Below are 18,050 nucleotides of genomic sequence, written 5' to 3' on the forward strand. Positions count from 1 at the left end.
GCTCCAGCGCGGAGAAGAACCAGTTAAGGCCCCCTCCCCACCCCTGTCATCGTCTCCACCCCCCAGCCCCGCAACGCGGGAAACCAGAGGAAAGCCGGCGCTTTCGCACTGCCCCACCACACCCTTCTGACGCAGCTCCCAAATACCAGCCCCACTCCATACCCCCAACCCGACATAGAATATAACAAACCCCCCCAACCCTCCCCGCAAGATACAAAACTCAAACAATGCCCCCCAACAAAAAACAGAACAACACCCCAATAAATAACCATATCAAAATTACAAAAGTACAGAAAAAGAGAACACAGCAACAGCAGAAACCAACAATAAAGCATTACAACCGACCCCGCAACCCCCAACCCCTAGTTCGAGTCCAGTTTCTCCATCCGCACGAAGGCCCACGCCTCCTCCGGGGAATCAAAATAATAATGCCGGTCCGAATAAGTTACCACAGGCGCGCAGGCTGCAACATTCTAAACTTTATCTTCTTGTATAGCACCTCTTTCGTCCGATTAAACCCGGACCGCCGCTTAGCCACCTTCGCACGCCAATCCTGGTAGATCCGTACTACCCCATTCTCCCAATTGCTGCTCTTCACCTTCTTGGCCCAGCGCAGCACACACTCTCGATCACTGAACCGGTGGAACCTCACCAGCACCGCACGCGGGGGTTCGTTCTCCTTAGGCCTCCTGATCAGTACTCTGTGAGCTCCTTCCAGCTCCAGGGGCAGATGGAAAGATCCTGCCCCCACTAGCGAGTTCAGCATCGTGACCATGTAGGTTGTCAGATCTGACCCCTCCAGCCCCTCCGCAAGGCCCAAGATCCTCAGATTTTTCCGCCTCATGCGGTGATCAAGCTCCTCGAAGCGGTCTTGCCACTTCTTGTGGAGTGCCTCATGCCCCGCCACCTTACTCACGAGGACCACGGCCTCCTCCTCTCGTTCAGTGGCCTGCGCCTGCAACGCCTGGATGGCAGCACCCTGGGTCGTCTGAATCTCCGAGAGCATTTTGTTCATTTCCTGCAGAGAGCTCAGTACCTCAGCCTTGAAATCTGCAAAACAGCGCAGGAAAGCAGCTTGCTGCTCCTGGGCCCACTGCTTCCACTCCTCTGGTGCTCTGCCAGCCGCCATCTTGGAATCCTTCCCCCGTTTTTTCTGGGGAGCTGCTGCCGTTTTCTCCCCCTTTCCACTCCGAGCTCGAGTCATGAACTGCGGAGAAAGTCGATCAGCACACCTTCTCCCACCGGGAAACGTCGAAAGAATTCCGTTTTGGGCTCTAAAAAGAGCCGAAAAGTCCGTCTAAATCAGGAGCTCCCAAATGTGCGGCTTCCTACGTCATCGCCGCCACCGGAAGTCCAGAATTGATTACTAATGATTCTATTCAGCTACTTCTTATGAATTCAAATTGTTAGTAATCCAAAGATTAATTTATGGTCAAACAATGAGGTGTTACACAAGGCCCTATCTGCTCCCTCTGATGGAGATTGAAGGTTTCATTGCACTATTTTGGAGAAGAGCAGGAAGAGCAGTTCTCCCAGTGTCCCTCGACAAACACGACTGAAAGAGATTATGGGCAGGCTTTCTCCTTCGCATCAGGAACCGCAGGCAGCTGTTTTCTGATATTGTGTCCCAGACATCTGAAATGTAGCTGGAGTTTTCGTCTTCCAACATTGGGGTTGGACTAGAGTAATGGCCACTGCTTCCCAATGAAGGTCCGAGATGGAAATGGAGGTGGGTAGATCCTGAGATGGCAGGTTGGAAGGTCTGCCTCCATTCACTGGACCATCAACCCAATTATCTACATGGCTTTAAGGTTTACTAGCCTTACACCGCCCTCCGCCCCCCTCCCCCACCACCACGACCCACTCCTCCTGCATTTTCCATATCCCCTCATATCCTCTATGCCTCCTCCATACTCTCCCCCCATGCATTTAAATGCCCCATGCAACTTTCATGCCCCCCCCCCCCCCTCCCCAATGCCCTCTTCCCCCATGCATGGGAGATTTCAATTCACACATGAATTGGAAAAATCAGTTTGGCAAAAGGTAGGGTGGAAGATGGGTTAATAGAGTGCTTTCCGGACATTTTCTTAAAGTAGCATGTTCTAGAGCCAACCAGAGAATTATATTCTCGGCCTGGACTAGTGAGGCAGGTTTAACTAATAACCTTGTCGGAAAGGAGCCTCGAGGTAACAGTGATCATAACATGATTGAATTTTGCATCCAGTTTCTGGGAAAGATAGTTGAGAAGTGTGTGCATAAGACTTAAATAAAGGCAGTTAAAAGAGTATGGGAAGAGAATTGGCTAAAGTGAACTGGGAAAATGGTGGCAGGGCACTAGAGAAACATTGGCAGGTATTTAAGGATTTATTCCATAACTCTCAGTGAAGATATATTACAATGAGAAAGACTCCAGGAGAAGGATGCACCATCCATAGCTAACTAAACAAGTGAAAGATTTGAAATAAAAAAACGTACACTCCTACAAAGATTTAGGATAGGTCAGAAGATTGGAAATGATTTTAGAAGTCAGCAAAAAGTGACTAAAATAACAATAAGGAGGGAGAAATTGGAGTATGAGAGTAAGCTTGCTTGAAATATAAAACAGACAATAAGGGTTTCTATAAGTATTTAAAAGGAGCTTAGTCCCTTAGAGAGATTGAATTATGGGAAGCAATGAAATGGCAGAAGTGTTCAACAGATATTTTGTATCTGTCTTCACAGTAGAAGATTTAAAAAAAACTCTCAAGAATACTTGCAAATCGAGAGGTAAAGGGAGGGATAAATTTAATACATTCACAATTACTGGGGAAAAAGTGCTAAGAAAACGAGAACTAAAGTCTGACAAGTCCCCTGGACCAAATGGCGTTCATCCTCGGGTCTTTAAAAAAAGTGGCTGCAGAGACAGTAGATGAATTCCTGGTAAGCTTTCAAGATTCACTACATTCTGGAAAGGTCCCAGCAGATTGGAAAATCACCAATGTAACTTCTCTATTCAAGAAAGGGGGGGGGGGGGAGACAGAAAGCATGAAAACTCTAGACCAGTTAACCTAACACCTGTCATAGGGAAAATGCTAGAATCTATTATGAAGGTGGGAACAGGAGGACATTTAGAAAATCATAATACAATCAGTTAGAACCAACATATTTTTTTGAACAGAAAATTATGTTTAACAAATGTATTAGAGTTCTTTGATAAAGTAAGGTAAGTAAAAGGGAACTGTAGATGAGGTCTATCTAAATTTCCAAAAGGCATCTGATAAGGTACCACCTCAAAGGTTGCTATACAAAATAAGAGCTCATGGTGTAAGGGGTAACACATTAGCATGGACAGAAGATTGGCCAGCTAACAGATGTAGGGGAAAATGGATCATTTTCGGGTTGGCAAGCTTTTATCATTGGAGTGCCACAGGGGTCAGTGTTGGAGCCTTAACTCTTTACAACCTATATTAATGACTTGGATGAAGCGGCTGAAGGTATGGTAGCTACATTTGCTGATGACACAAAGGTAGGTAGGAAAGTAAACTGTCAAGAGTTAATAAAGAATCTACAGAGGGATTTAGAAAGGTTAAGTGAGTGTGGACAAAATTTAACAGTTGAATATAATGTGGGAAAATGTGAATGTTTAGATCAGCAACTGATTAAGAAGGTAAATGGAATGTTGGTATTTATTGCAAGAGGAATCTGACATAAAAGTAAGGAAGTGTTGTTACAGTTCTATAGGGCATTGGTGAGACCACATCTGGAATACTGTGTACAGTTTTAGGGTACACTTGCAGTAGATGCAATTCAGAGAAGGTTCACTCGACTGATACCTGGGACAAAGGAGTTATCTTATGAGGAAAGGTTGAGGAGGTTGGGCCTGTACCCATTAGAATTTAGAAGAATTATCCTGGAGGGACTTGACAGGGTGTATGTTGAGAGGGTGTTTCCCCTTGTGGGAGACACTAGAACCAGGGGACACGGTTTAAAAATTAATCTCCCATTTAAGACTGAGAAGAGGAGAAATTCTTTCTCTCAGAGGCTCTTGAGTCTGTGGAGTTCTCTTCCCAGAGAGCAGTGGAGACTGGGTGGTTGAATACGTTCAAGATTGAGTTAGATAAATTTCTGATCAGCAAGAGGGTTCAGGGTTATGGGAGGCAGACAGGAAAGTGGAATTGAGGCCACAATTAGACCAACACATTATCTTATTGCATGGAGGAGCAAGCCCGAGGGGCCAAATGTTCTAACGCTGTTCTTAATTCCTGTGTTCTTGTCAGGCACATGTGCATATTTACTTAACAAACATGTATCATCATTCAATATACAAGGAGTAAAACCACTCACAACAATGGCAAAACAATCGTATATCCCGCATTTCATCTTCTAACAAAAAGGCTAAAGTATGCATTCATGGGCATGAATACGAATACCGAGATAACATACACAACAATGTTTATTAGTCAGTTTTTAATTTTTTATTGATTATTAATACAACATTAGATTCTAATTTCAGCATATTCTGTCAATTTATTGGACAACACTACTGGAGTACTGTTAACAATATTGTCTTTTCCTGTATTTTTCTTTTATGTTTTATTTGTTGCTGGTTATATTTTAATAAACCGGTATGTTTAAGTAACAAAATTTATTATTGCCATCATAATTGCCTCATAAAACTTGGGCTTTTAGTAGTTGTTGCAGATTTGGCAAAAGCGGTCTGGTCAATTACATTGCTAGGAAATTTTTCAGAAAGGATATTCTCAACCCAAAGGTAACAGACCTGGAAATAAATGTGCAGGCTGAAGGCTACAACAAATTTAAGGTACAATATTTTCCGAAAGATTGATCGGTCAGGCTTTCCCCCAGCTAACCAAGGAGACATTTTACTTGGAAAGAGTGCACAAATGTTTTTGCTGAGTATCAAGCTTTGGTACAGGCAGGGCGAGCTTCAGTCCAACAAAACAGTTTGGAATAGAAAACTGCTATAACTCATGCCATTCATATCTACATCTAGGGCACTATTGATGGCTGGAGGGACAGAGTGAGAATTCCAAATGAAGCAGTGAACACAGCAATGCCAATAGATTGGGGAGAAACCAAGGTGGCTAACTGGCAATTCTCACTGGAGACGTATCAGACCCCTACCTGATGGTTTGGTTTTAGTAGTCATATTGGGTGAGTTTAGCAAGGGATTATTCCAGTGTTTGTGGCTAACTTGTCCAAAACAAAAGTTTGGCTTAAGGTCGACTAGGGATCCATAAGCTGGTTCTGTATAAGAAAGTCAATAATACTACCACAAATGTAAGGCTGTTCCATGAGGGATACCCACATTGGTAATATTTCACCGTAAGAATTATTGGGCGTAGTTTGACACGGAAAAGACAGCGAACTGGTTTGGGCACCTTTAGCGGGGTGTTTCATGATGCCTGCAGTGCCAAGAACTACCCTGTTATCAAATGAGACTCTTTTCTTTGCCTTTTTTAAATGCTGCCCCGATCTCTGGACCCCCCTGAGGTTCCCCACTGCGGCCTCTGGACACCGTCCAACGCCCCAACTTACATGTTAGGGAGCCCTCGGGTTCCTCCTCACTCCACCTCTGAGCCCAATTGCTGGCAGTGCCAACTTGACACCCAGGCACCTTTGCACTGCTGGTGTGGCACCCTGGCAGTGTCACCTGGGCACCCTAGAAATGAAAGGGTGGCACTGCCGGGGTATCCAGGTGGCAGTGCAAGGTGCCATGGTCCCTGTGCAGGGCCTGACCACCTGGGGGCCTCCGATGGCCTGGGAGATACCTCCCCTCCATTCCGCCGACATTGTTACACTTGGTTCACATTTGTGTGGACCAGTGCTGAAAGGCACCACAGCGATGTCTCCCAGGCGCAGCTGTTCGATCCCAGGCCTTGGGAGAATCCGGCGCAGACATATTTATGTGATCCTGACTGCTATTTAAATATGCACATCTGGATCCTGCCCAATGAGAATGAGATCCAGATTGCGACACCTTGCAAGATCTCATTAAATCTCGCGAGGCGTCCTGAGTATCGCAAATCTTGAGAGAGGCCTCTTGCAAGATTTAACAGCTGCATTGTCGAGTCTGGTGCAATGACGGCATTCGATCGGGCCCATTGTCTGATTGCCACCGCTATATCTTTTTGTTCTCTGGGTGATTGGAATTGTTTCTGGATTCACAATTGCTTCGACAGTTTTGGTGCCATGGCTGGCTGCAAGTTCCCGCCCTAATTGATATACGAGGCCAGAGTTGATTTCTGCTTTGCCTCCTTCCCTATTTAATTTGCCTGGAAATATTATTGAAATGTATTGGATCCAGTCCTCCGTGGAGGAGTCAATTGGTACTCGCCTGAAGAAAAACATTCTGGCAAGTGTGGTGATATGCATATGCACAGTAATGTATCTAGTTATTTATTAATGTACTTAGTTATCTATACAACCTCTAACCAGCAGGTGGCGATAGAGATACACTAGTGATTCCAGAGATCTGGCAGTTGGTAGTATGTCATACTAGAGGAGAGTCGCATTACATGTAGCTCCAGAAGCATTCACTTATTTGATCCCATTTGTATTATAGTTGATTAGTTATCTTTCCACATGTTCATTTTGTTAATTAACTATCATCACTAGTCAAGAACTAGATGTTCTGTGTGCATCTTTACCATGGCCACAACACAGAACATAACAGCAACTATATATTGTTCCTTCAGTATTCCTTTAAAGCACAATACTCAGGTGTAGGGCTAGAGTCAGTGCCAGGATCATTTATCTTCATTGCCTGCTGTGAAGATGTACTCCCAGAGGCTTCTTAAGTTGAAGAAACAAACTTTATTTACAAAGTTAATTCATTAGCTGCTTGCTTCAAGCTAGTCCATGGTACACTCTTTCTAACCAGGAAAGTTTCTGCCCTTAGAGAGATTCCCTGTGATAGGTGTTGATTGGTTGTTCAGGCCACATGACTCTTAAGGCTGGTCTTAATGTGATAATCACCACAATAGTTTTTGATATGCTTCATTGGGACAATTTATTTCTGCCATGGTCTAACCTAGTAATTATCATCAAAGCTGTTTAGCACACTGGGTTAAATCGCTAGCTTTGAAGGCAGGCCAGCAGCACGGTTCGATTCCCCGAACAGGTGCCGGAATGTGGTGACTAGGGGCTTTTCACAGTAACTTCATTGAAGCCTACTCATGACAATAAGCGATTTTCATTTCATTTCAATTGACTATGTGGAAAGACATTTTTTCAAGATTCAGTGAGATTATGGCTAATCTGCAACCTAACTCCATATACCCCCTTATCCACTATACCTTTGGTTAACAAAATTCCATCAATTTCAGATTTATCAGTGTAAGATTTAAAGTAACAGTTGATCCAGCATTAATCCTCTTTGCACAGCCATTTTAGAATTGGCAGCCGTACCTTCAGTCGCCAAGACACTACATTTTGGAATTTGCACCCTGCACCACGCAACCTCTGTCTTCTCCTTTAGGGGGCACTTTAAAACCTATGGGCACGATTTAACCGAATTGAAATATAGTCCTGTTACGTGCGTGTTTAGCTGGGTGAGCGCCGAGAAACACCACACTCTCTGCCGGACTCTAGTTCAATTCGGGGCTTCAGCCGGGAATGCCCCGGTGAGGCCGCACTTAGTCCCGTTTCCTGCACCGAGGAGCTCCACTCATTGGACCTCCTCAGTACAGGAGGAGATCAGGACACCATTTTTAAATGGCATCCTAATCTCTCAACACCCCCCAACCCCCCAAAACCACAACACGACCACCCCCCTGCACCCGATCCCCAGAAAGGGGAAGATGCCAGCCTTTAAATGCAAGCCTGGCATCCTGGCAGTGTGCCATGCTGGCAGTACCACCTGGGCACCTTGGTAGTGCCAAATTGGCACCCAGGTGATACTGCCGGGCTGCCAGTGCCAAGGTGCCCAGATGGCACCAGCAGTGCCAGGGTGTCACCCTGCCCAGAGGGCAAGCACCTACGGGCCTCCAATCCCCAGGGAAATCACCACAAGTGCCATTCTGTCTGGCCTCTGTTCTTGGGTCCAGCACTAAATGGTGCTCGCCCAAGGTCTCCGAGGAGAATGGGTTAGATCCCAACATCTTGGGTAGATCATGGGAGAGCATATTAGAGTGAGACTAGCTGTCTCACTCTAATATGCGGATTTGTCAGATCGTGATCCTGCCTACAATGGGCGGGATTCAGATTGCGAAGTCTCGCACGATCACGTTAGATCTCGTGAGGCGTGGCAAGTTGGGTAGATCCCAGTAGAGGGATCTCCCGGCAACTACCGGTCGCTCCACGTTGCATTTCAGGTGCAACGTGGCCTGTAGATCACATCCTATATCTTTAACTAAACATTCTGGTTATTTGCCTTAATATCCCCTTATGTAAGTTGATGTCCAATTTTGCTTAATACTGCACCTGTGAAGAGTTTTGGAACAATTTATAATATCAAAGGTGCTGTATAAATGCAAGTCATTGTCGTTATCAGTTGTTATTTGTAGAAGAGAGTTCCAAACTCATGTTTCCAACTTTCACTCCTGAAAGGTCTGACTCTGATATTTAAACAAAGCTCTCTCGTACTTCCCAAGCAGCAAAAATAGATTCTCTCTTTTTACTCCATCTACTCCTCTTACTATTTTGAAAACTCCAAGAAAATCACCACTTAACTGTTTGAGGAAGATTGTGGTAAAGTGGTAACGTCACTGGGTTAGTAATCTGGAGGCTGAGGATATTCTCCATGGGCTCAATTCAGTTAATACAATCTGGCATGGTAAGTGTAATAGCCCGTAAGTGTAATAGGCTTATGTGGAGGAGTTATTATCTCCCCTTTGGTACCTTGTGGAGTACGAGTTCTCTTTTAACATTTGTATAAAAGGTTGGCCAGTCAGGCACTGACTAGAGGAGCAACCCAGTAGGAATCTACCAGGCAGTGTATATATTGTGTTGTAAATAAAACTGTGTTTCTTTATTTTACTCGGTGTGGATTCTCTGTGTCCTTATTGAAGAAAGCTATCACCAATTGTTGTTAAAAGCCCACCTTGTTCATTGATGCCCCTTTGGGTAAGGAAATCTGCCATCCTTACCTGGTCTGGCTTACATATAACTCCGGACCCACAGCAATGTGGTTGACTCTTAATTGGAGTCTCTCCCGAAATGGCCTAGCTAGCCCCCTGTTCAAGGGCATTCCAGTGACTATCATACCAGTTTGTGTAAGCTCTCCTTGCAATTTAACTCTTGGAGTCCAGTTATCAACCTGGTACCTCTATCCGCACTCTCTCCAAATCTGTTTGCTTCTTAAGGTGTGGTGCCCAGAACAGCACGACTGTAGTTAAACCTTTGCACTTGATGTACTCCAATCCTCCACATACTGTTTAGCACAGGACTAAATCGCTGGCTTTGAAAGCAGACCAAGGCAGGCCAGCAGCACGGTCCAATTCCCGGACCAGCCTCCCCGAACAGGTGCCGAAATGTGGCGACTTTTCACAGTAACTTAATTTGAAGCCTACTTGTGACAATAAGCGATTTTCATTTCATTTCATACAAAAGCCAGAGCACCATTAGCTTTTTTTGATTAATTTCTGCAACTGTTCATCTAATTTAACTATTGCACCTTTTTTATTTATTTGAGTAGGCCTGGTCTCTTTGTGTCGCTTTAATGCTCGATCAAATTATGCAGTGCATTGTGTATCATATCTTCCATGTTTATATCGATGGTCGGTTGTGAATTGAAGTACAAACGGGGAGCATTCAGAGAGGCTGAAGAAAGCTTTGGCCAATATCAGTGACACAGTTGTCATGATAAAGACAGAGAATTGTCACTTTCTGCAGCTGCAGTGTCTGGGATGTTCCATTTCAGCAGACGGGTTTGGCATGAATCCTGACACAATAGAGTCAAAGAAAATAATGTTCCGAATACCACAGCCTTATCTTCTTTTTTCTCTAACTATGTAGGATAGTTTTGGCTGATTAGGCATTATGGGTTACATAGGTTGCAGGCACTTTCTGATCTCCTGGGGCACAGGGGCAAGGAGGTGGATAGACTTTCAAGAGACTGGGAGATGAGCATCAGCAACATACACTTGAGAAGCTAAAGTCCTCGTTTATCTCAGTATAACCGCCCAATTATGATAGACACAGATGCCAGTCCCTAGGGACTTGATGCCATTGTGGCTCAGGTCAATGATGGGTTAGTTGTTCACATCTGTCATCATGTATCACCACAAAGAAATCATAATCAGTTCAAATTGGAGCTGTTGGCCTGAAGTGGGCAATATCTGAGATGCTTAGAAGTTATACTTTAGGTTCTAAATTGTATTGGCTGATAGGTACTATGCTACCTTCAAGAGATGAGTTTGAAGTGATTTAATCAGAGAATCATTTATTAGCTAAACTGGACAAAATGAAGTGTATACGTGCTGACAACAACCTAGTTGCAGGATTGAAGACCAACTGTTCCCTAACGAAGCTCACCAACTGTCAGCACATATACACTTCATTGTGCCCAGTTTAGCTAATAAATGTCACGTGAAATGAACTAAATTGGTGAGACACTTGCCCGAGGAAAAGTTGAGAAGGATTATTTTCTTGGTCTTTTGACTTTCGGCTTGCCTGTTGACTCGGTTTTACATGATGACCATAAATCCTTTCATAGATATATTTCCCTACACCATTCCAAAGGAACAACAGACAGCAATAGTCGTCGCCATATCAAAACCCTGAAAAGACCCCATACTTGCAGCTAGCTTCTGTCCAATCTCTCTCCTGTCAGTCCAATTTAAATACTTAAATGCCTCATCCTTCAAAGGATATCCCCAATTGTAGACGTCCGTAGTGTCGACCAAGCTGCTTTGCGCAAGAACCGCAGCGCAGGGGAACAACTACTGGCTTTTACCATCTTCATTGAAAATGGCTTTCAGAAAAACTTGAAGACAGGTGCTGTGTTCCTTGATCTCACAACTGCCTACGACATCGTTTGACACACTGGCCTCCTCCTGAAGCTGTCACAGGTCCTTTTCTCACACCCGCTGCCCGAGTGACTAAAAGCTTGTACACAAATGATTTTCCAAAAACTACTTCCCGAAAATTCATATATGCCCATGAAATCTGCTTCGCAATGCAAGCCCCCGACTTCGACACCTTGGACCGGACCCTAAACGAGGACTTGTCAAAACTTGAACAACACTGCAACACATGGTGACTCAAGCCAAACCCTGCAGAAATAAAATCCAGCTTATTCCATCTTTGCAATGCAAAAGCCAACAAAAAGCTTAATGTCTCAATGAATGGCTACAAGTTAAAGCACCACCCAACTGCAACATACCTTGTAGTGACCTCAGATAGGACAATGACCTTCCGGGAACATCTAAAAACAACTGGAGCAAACGTCAAGTCCAGAAAGAACTTGATTGCCAAACTAGCCGGCTCAATGTGGGAGGCTGCTACCACCACCCTCCAAACCTCAGCACTCGCACACTCCGACTCAGTGGCAGAATACTTGTTTGGTCAAGATCATCACACACACACACACACACATACACAGAGTTAACACCCAGCTGAATGCTACCATGCACATCATTACTGGAACACAACATCAACACCACTCCCTTGGCTTGCTGTGCTGGCAAACATCATTCCTCCACATATCCTCTGACTTGTAACAACCCACAAAATGATAGAAAATGTTCACAATTCCCCACGTTCCACTTCATGCTGATCTTTTCAACCCATGCAAGATTCGATCTCATCAAGAAGATCAATCTGGAAAAAATAACCCAACCACAAGACTTTGACGTAAATTCCACCTGGACAAATAAATGGGAATCATTAGACATGACAAACATATACCTGGTCTTAAACCCAACCCAACAGCTGCCTGGTTTCAACCTTCCATGTTCCATGTTCAGAACAAGCCATGGCCCTGCTTGGCCAACCTCCACAAGTGGGATATTAGTGCCAGCCCCCTATGTGGGAGAGAGAAACTATGCATCACATCATAGAGGAAGGTCCATAGAGGAATCAGCCCTTAAGTGACTGTGGGGAAGACATTCTTCCCATGGGTGGTTGCAATCCCCACCCAGTGACTTGTAAAATATAGCTCTTAGTATAACACATCTCAGAAGGAGTTCATTCGGACCTTTGAGTCTGTGCTGGTTCTGTAGGCTCTCATTCCTTTCATCCCATTGGCTTCAATTTTGACAACCAACCTACTGTGTGATACCTTACCAAATATTTTTTGAAAGGCCAGATACACAACATCAACTGCACTGCCCATCATCCACCCTTCCTGTCACTGCATCAAAAGCTTCAATCACCCTCGTCAAACATGATTTTCCCAAAGAAAATCATGCAAACACTCCTTCATTGGTCCACCTTATTCAAGTGGCTGTTCATTTTTTGCAATGTCTCCAAAAAACTACCCCACCAGCAACATTAAACAAACACGCCTGTAATTGTACAATCCTTCTCTCTTTTTTTTAGAAAAAAGGATACAAAATGTTTGCAAACCCCTAGACCTTTACGTCACCCCTGAACCTAAGGAGGATTTGAAGATTGTGGTTAGCATCGCCATAATGTCTACTCTCACTTCCCTCAGCGATCTGGAATGTGTCACATCTGGACTCGGTGACAAACCACATTCAAGAGTTTGTGATACTTTTTGCTCATCTATTTTAACCTCATCCAATATCTCAGCAATCTTGTTATTTATTCGAGCATCAGAAATACAATGGGCTGGATTCTTGCCAGCAGCAGGATTCTCCATCTCACCAGCCGGCCAATAGCATTTCCCATTGTGGGCAGCCCCACACAATTGGGAAATCCCCAGTGATATGTGCACTGCCAGCGCAACGGAGAATCCCAACAGCGGAGAATCTAACCCAATGTATTCCTTAACAATCTCAGCCTACCTCTGCCTTCACCAAAAACTCTCCATTTTGGTCTCTGATTGGCTCCATTGTTCTTCTGACAACCCCATTTGTTGTTAATATGCCTGTATTTGCCTTTGGATTTGCATTCATGTTCTCCTAACGTAGACACTGCTCCTAACACAGAGACTAATAATTCTACCCATATGTAGTCACTATAGTAATATAGGAGATATAGTCCTGAATTCTGACAGAACAAGGAGGCAGGTGCTCATGAGCTTCCTCATATTTGTTCGAAGCCTGACTGTCCTTTGCCATTCTTGGCCAATTGTAGTAAGACAACATTGGCTGTCCGTAGCCTCAGTAAGCAATGTGAGCCAAGGCTCAGTTGGTCGCGCTCGTGGTCAGAAGATTGTAGGCTCAAGTCTAACCCCAGGATATGAGCACAAAAATCAAAGCTGACGTGCCAGTGTGGTACTGAGGAAGTGCTGCACTGAGGGTGGTGTCATTTTTTTGGATGACACATTAAACCATGATCCTGTCTGCCCTCACACGTGGACATAAAATATCCCATGATATTGAAGGAAAACAGAGGAAGTACCCCTGGTGTCCTAGACAATATTTATTCCTCAATCAACATCTCAAAAAGTAATTACTTGGTCATTATTGCATTGATGTTTGTGAGGGCTTGTTGTGCGGGAATTGGCTGCTGCTTTCCCTACATTACAACAGCGTCTATACAGCATAAGTACTTAATTGTCTGCTTTTATGCGCTTACCGTTTAGATTAGGGTGTAGGTCTAAACACTCAGAAGGAAAGTTTGGCAATGACTGAAGGAAGCATTGATCAGTTCCAGGAAGATTTGTCTGCTGATTGAAGCTAAGAGATTGTATTTTACTTGAAGAAGCATTATGGGTTTATTCATCCTAAAACCGATGTCTCAACTCTAAGTGAGAACCAGTGTCTGTGCAAATGAGTACCAGTCTCTGTGTAAGTGAGTACCAGTCTCCGTGCGTGCCAGCCTTTTATAATTATTGGTCTCTATGTAAGCACCAGTCTCTCTGTGTAAGCACCAGCCTCTCTGTATAAGCACTAGTCTTTCTGTGATAGGACCAGTTTCTGTGTAAGTGAGTACCTACTTTATATAAGTCTCTGTGGTAAGACCAGTCATTGGATAAGCATCAGTCTCAATGTGGACGGAGCAGTCTTTGTTTGGAGCAGTCTCTACGAAAGTGAGTGCCACTTTATATGTATAAGTGAGTAAATATGCCTGTAGACAAGTGAATACCACTGTCTGTGTAAGTGAGTAACGACCTCTGTATGTAAGTGAGTGCCACTCTCAATATTAAGTGAGTAACAGGCTCAGTATATAAGTAACAGCCTCCGTGTATAAATGAGTACCACTTTATGTGTAAGTGAATCCAAGTCTCTGTTAACTTAATATCTGGAATAGGAATTGAGATAGATTCTCTAAGCCTTCTCCTGTTGTTGACAACTGTTTATTGCTTGACTCCAGCTCGTTTGAGCAAACCTTACACTGTTTTGTTTAGAATGTTTTCCAAATCTATTTTGTGCTGAAAGGTTTACAAACATGTATGAGGCTTTGTTAGCATGCAGCAATTCCCGATGTCAAAGAACATTTCACATGGCTTTTTTTGTTGTCATTTCAATGACTGTCCCGCAAATCTCATCAAGTGCACAATTCACCTGCTCTCGAGTCCATTTTTGAAATGCAACAGTGCTCCCAAAACAGGGGGACTTGTGGACTGCAGGCACTTCAGCAGTGGGCTCGGTTAATGCATGTTTATTAAAGCACTACAATGCCTTCCCAGCTCGCACTATTTATCTCCTGGGATAGCAGCAGTACAGTGAGAAGACTTGTATTTGCGCTCAGTCCTTGGTTCAGATGTAGAGTAGTTTGGGGGCTGGGGGGTGCGGGGTTTGGTGGTGGGCACATTCTTCATTCTCCTGTCATTCAGCAACAATTTGAATCCAGCCAGTGTTCTGAGATTGGCAGAAGAAGGGTGGTGGGGGGGTGGGGGGGGGGGGGGTGCTATTGTTAATTAAATAATGCTACAAAAGTTTGTTTCTAAAATCCAAGATTGTCCATTTCATTATGCGTAGCCTTCCATACGGCATTTCTTCAAGGGTTCATTGTAATCAGTGTGTACACAATTGCAGAAAATTCCATATACGTTTACTAGCAGTCATTAATCTTGTGTGATTTATGTTTCTGTGATTGGATGGCTTCAGCATCATCTACTGGCTCTGTAGGCCACCTGTTGACATCAGAATTTATTTGGAAAGGTAAAGGTATGTGAGATTATTATTCACAATGGTTAACTCTATTTCAGATTCTCTTGGTGACCGGCCCACTGACCTTTTCTCAGGGGTGAAGGATGGTGACCAGAAGCACCAAAATCCAACATTTTATAGGTATCTTCTCTTTCTGTATTCTTTGAGGATAAATTATTTCTTAATGTTATTTATTTCTGATGATTGATTGTAAGAAAACAATGCAATTTTTAGCATTCCAGGACCAAAACGCTTTGGGAAGTGATCACACCTAAATTTCTACACTGTAGTGTTGTGCAATATGCTTCCTCTTATTACTTCATCGTTACTAACCTTCCACGATTCAATCACATACCGGTACTGCATTATCATGTTTTACAACTAGACATGTTCTCCAGATCTATCTAAATTGAAAAGGGAAAGATCTATAATCCACATATAAGATTTGAAATCCTGCAAACTATTACTCAATAGTTCAATTGGACAAGATGTGAACATCTAAATGCAGACACTGTGTTTCACTGAGATTAAGTGACTGATACTTGGAAAAGATGCAAGGTGTCACGTTGTAAATGATCTGTACGGATTTCAGCTGATTTTTAAACATCGCTCAACCCTTCGTGGTTCATTCCTGCCCTCATTATCTTGTCAGACTTCATATCACCTCCCTTGTTAAAGCTGCCTGCAAGGAGTTGCATTGTTTCAAGATAGGCAGGAATGTGTGTCAAAGAGGGAAATGACTTTCCAGCACTGCTTGTTCACCAGAAGAAGCAACAGTACTTCCTTGCTAGCAAGCCAAGCTAACCTGCTTCTCAACACCTATCAATGTGGACCTCCCCCAGTATTGTCGGCCTTCTCCCCATAGAATCGTCACTCTCAGCGTTGTCAGACTTTCTCCCTAGTCCATGTTATTACTATCCCTGGAGAAGGCTCACTACTTACTCCCTGACTGTCAGCAAGCTGAGGCTATCAATCAGATTCATCTCTGGGTGGGGTAATGTCCTGGAAGAAAGAGATACACTCTCTGGAGTCAAAGATCCAAAATACCATCCCAGTCAAGGTTTGGGCCATGGTGTCTGTGGTACTTGCAAATATGCAACCAATGAACACTCAGAATAGGACACAACCAATGGGCAGTCAGGACACTCAGAAGTGGCATCACCACAAGGGGGCATTACATAAAAGGGAGAAGGCACTCACACCCTGCTTCTTTCTACAACAGACATCTAGAGAGTTAGACAGCGTTGATCAGCAGCATCACACTCCAGCACGTGGTTTAGAGCAAGCTGGTACAGTTAGACTGAGTTACTACAGTTAGATTAGCAGAGAGTCGAACTCATTTGAGAACTGAGTTAATAGTTCAATAAACACGTTGAACTAATTTCAGAGTCTGGAGCATCCTTTAGTTAAGACTGCATCAAGTAGCAGCCTGTGTTATCCGAAGCAGCATTACACAACATGATACCAGGAGAGCCTGTTCAATCTATTTAGTCCAACTCAGCAAGATCCGTGACAACCAGCTACTGAATACAGGCACAATGGACAAGATTCAGGCTCCTCATCAGCTCTGGACCACCGGCAATCTTAGTGCCAACTGGCGATCATTCAAGCAAAAATTTCAACGATACGTGGAAGCATCCGACCTCAATGGTGCAACCGATGCGTGGAAGATAGATCTTCTACCCACCACTGCGGGTGACCATGCGATAGAGATCTTCAACTGCTTTCACTTTTCCAAAGGGCAGGACAAAACAAAGTACCAAACCATCCTGGACAAATTCGACAGCCACTGCGAGGTGGACACCAACGAAATCTTCGAGCGCTACATCTTCAAGCAGAGGAGGCAAGGTAAAGACGAATCCTTCAACTCCTATCTAACTAACCTTAGACTGCTAGCGCAATCCTGCAACTTCGGTGATATCTCTGACTCCATGATCAGAGACCAAGTCGCTTTTGGAGTTCACACTGATCCTCTGCGAGAGCAATTTTTGAAAATCAAGCACATGACGCTGCCAGTCGCCATTGAAACATGTACTGTGCATGAGCACTCTAAAAATCGCTATTCACAGTACAAAACAAGTACAAAACAGTGAAAAACAAGCCTCCCATGAGGTGGCGAGTGTTCAAGCCATTTCCCGGATGTAGCGCCTCCACATTGACGAAAGCGGCCAGTTTGCGCGCGCTCTTCCCAGGGCCCGATGCATGCGCAATGCAATCGGGAACACAAAGTGGCCAAAAACCACACTGCGCAGGTGCAGACGTCCGAGAACCGCACCACGCATGCGCAACAACGCACTGGGCATTCGACATCATGACGTGTGCAAACTGCGGCACCGCCTATTTTTTTTAAAAAATGCCCTGCAAGAGGCAAACGCTGTTTAAACTGTGGGAAACCAAACCACTATGCAGCCCTGTGCAGATCTGCACCACCAGTCAGGAGCCAGCGCTCCCAATTCCGAAAGCGGCGCATCAGAAGTGTGCAACACAGAATGCATGACTCTGATCCAGGTAGTGTGACAGATCCAGATGATGAATACCTGGACAACGCTTACCGAGTAGGCATTATTAGGAAGTGCGAATATGCCACACTGGACCCATCGAGTCCAATCAATCCTGGCTGTGGAATCCGAGGACGAATGGCATGAATGATGAAGGTCAACCACTGCCCCATCCAGTTCAAATTGGACACAGGTGCCTCCGCCAACCTGATTTCAAGAAGCCCCCCACAATCCTTCCAGCTGCATGCAAACGCCTAGACTACAATAGAAACGCTATCAAGGCACTGGGGTCCTGCCATCTGCAGGTGTCCAGCCGACACACATAATCAAGCTTACACTTTGAGATTGTAAACCAGATAGGGCGTCCCTGCTAGGTGTGCACGCCTGC

The 18,050-nt window shown here is 44.4% G+C and overlaps 1 protein-coding gene across 3 annotated transcripts in view; it reads left to right on the top strand.

The window, feature by feature from the left end:
• LOC119967886 (spore germination protein 270-11-like) overlaps positions 1-18,050 on the top strand; it is an 86,656-nt gene that overhangs the window by 42,774 nt on the left and 25,832 nt on the right. Inside the window, exons 1-2 of one of the 3 annotated variants that reach the window (XM_038800980.1) lie at positions 13,965-14,101; positions 15,224-15,305. In XM_038800980.1, coding sequence (XP_038656908.1) covers positions 15,269-15,305 — 37 coding nt within the window. In that variant the 5' untranslated portion in view covers positions 13,965-14,101; positions 15,224-15,268. Of the gene's footprint in view, positions 1-13,964; positions 14,102-14,245; positions 14,281-15,223; positions 15,306-18,050 lie in introns of those variants that run through there. The other 2 variants (XM_038800992.1, XM_038800988.1) reach the window with 2 other exon arrangements.

This window comes from Scyliorhinus canicula, chromosome 1 (assembly GCF_902713615.1).
Source record: "Scyliorhinus canicula chromosome 1, sScyCan1.1, whole genome shotgun sequence".
Taxonomy (NCBI): domain Eukaryota; kingdom Metazoa; phylum Chordata; class Chondrichthyes; order Carcharhiniformes; family Scyliorhinidae; genus Scyliorhinus; species Scyliorhinus canicula.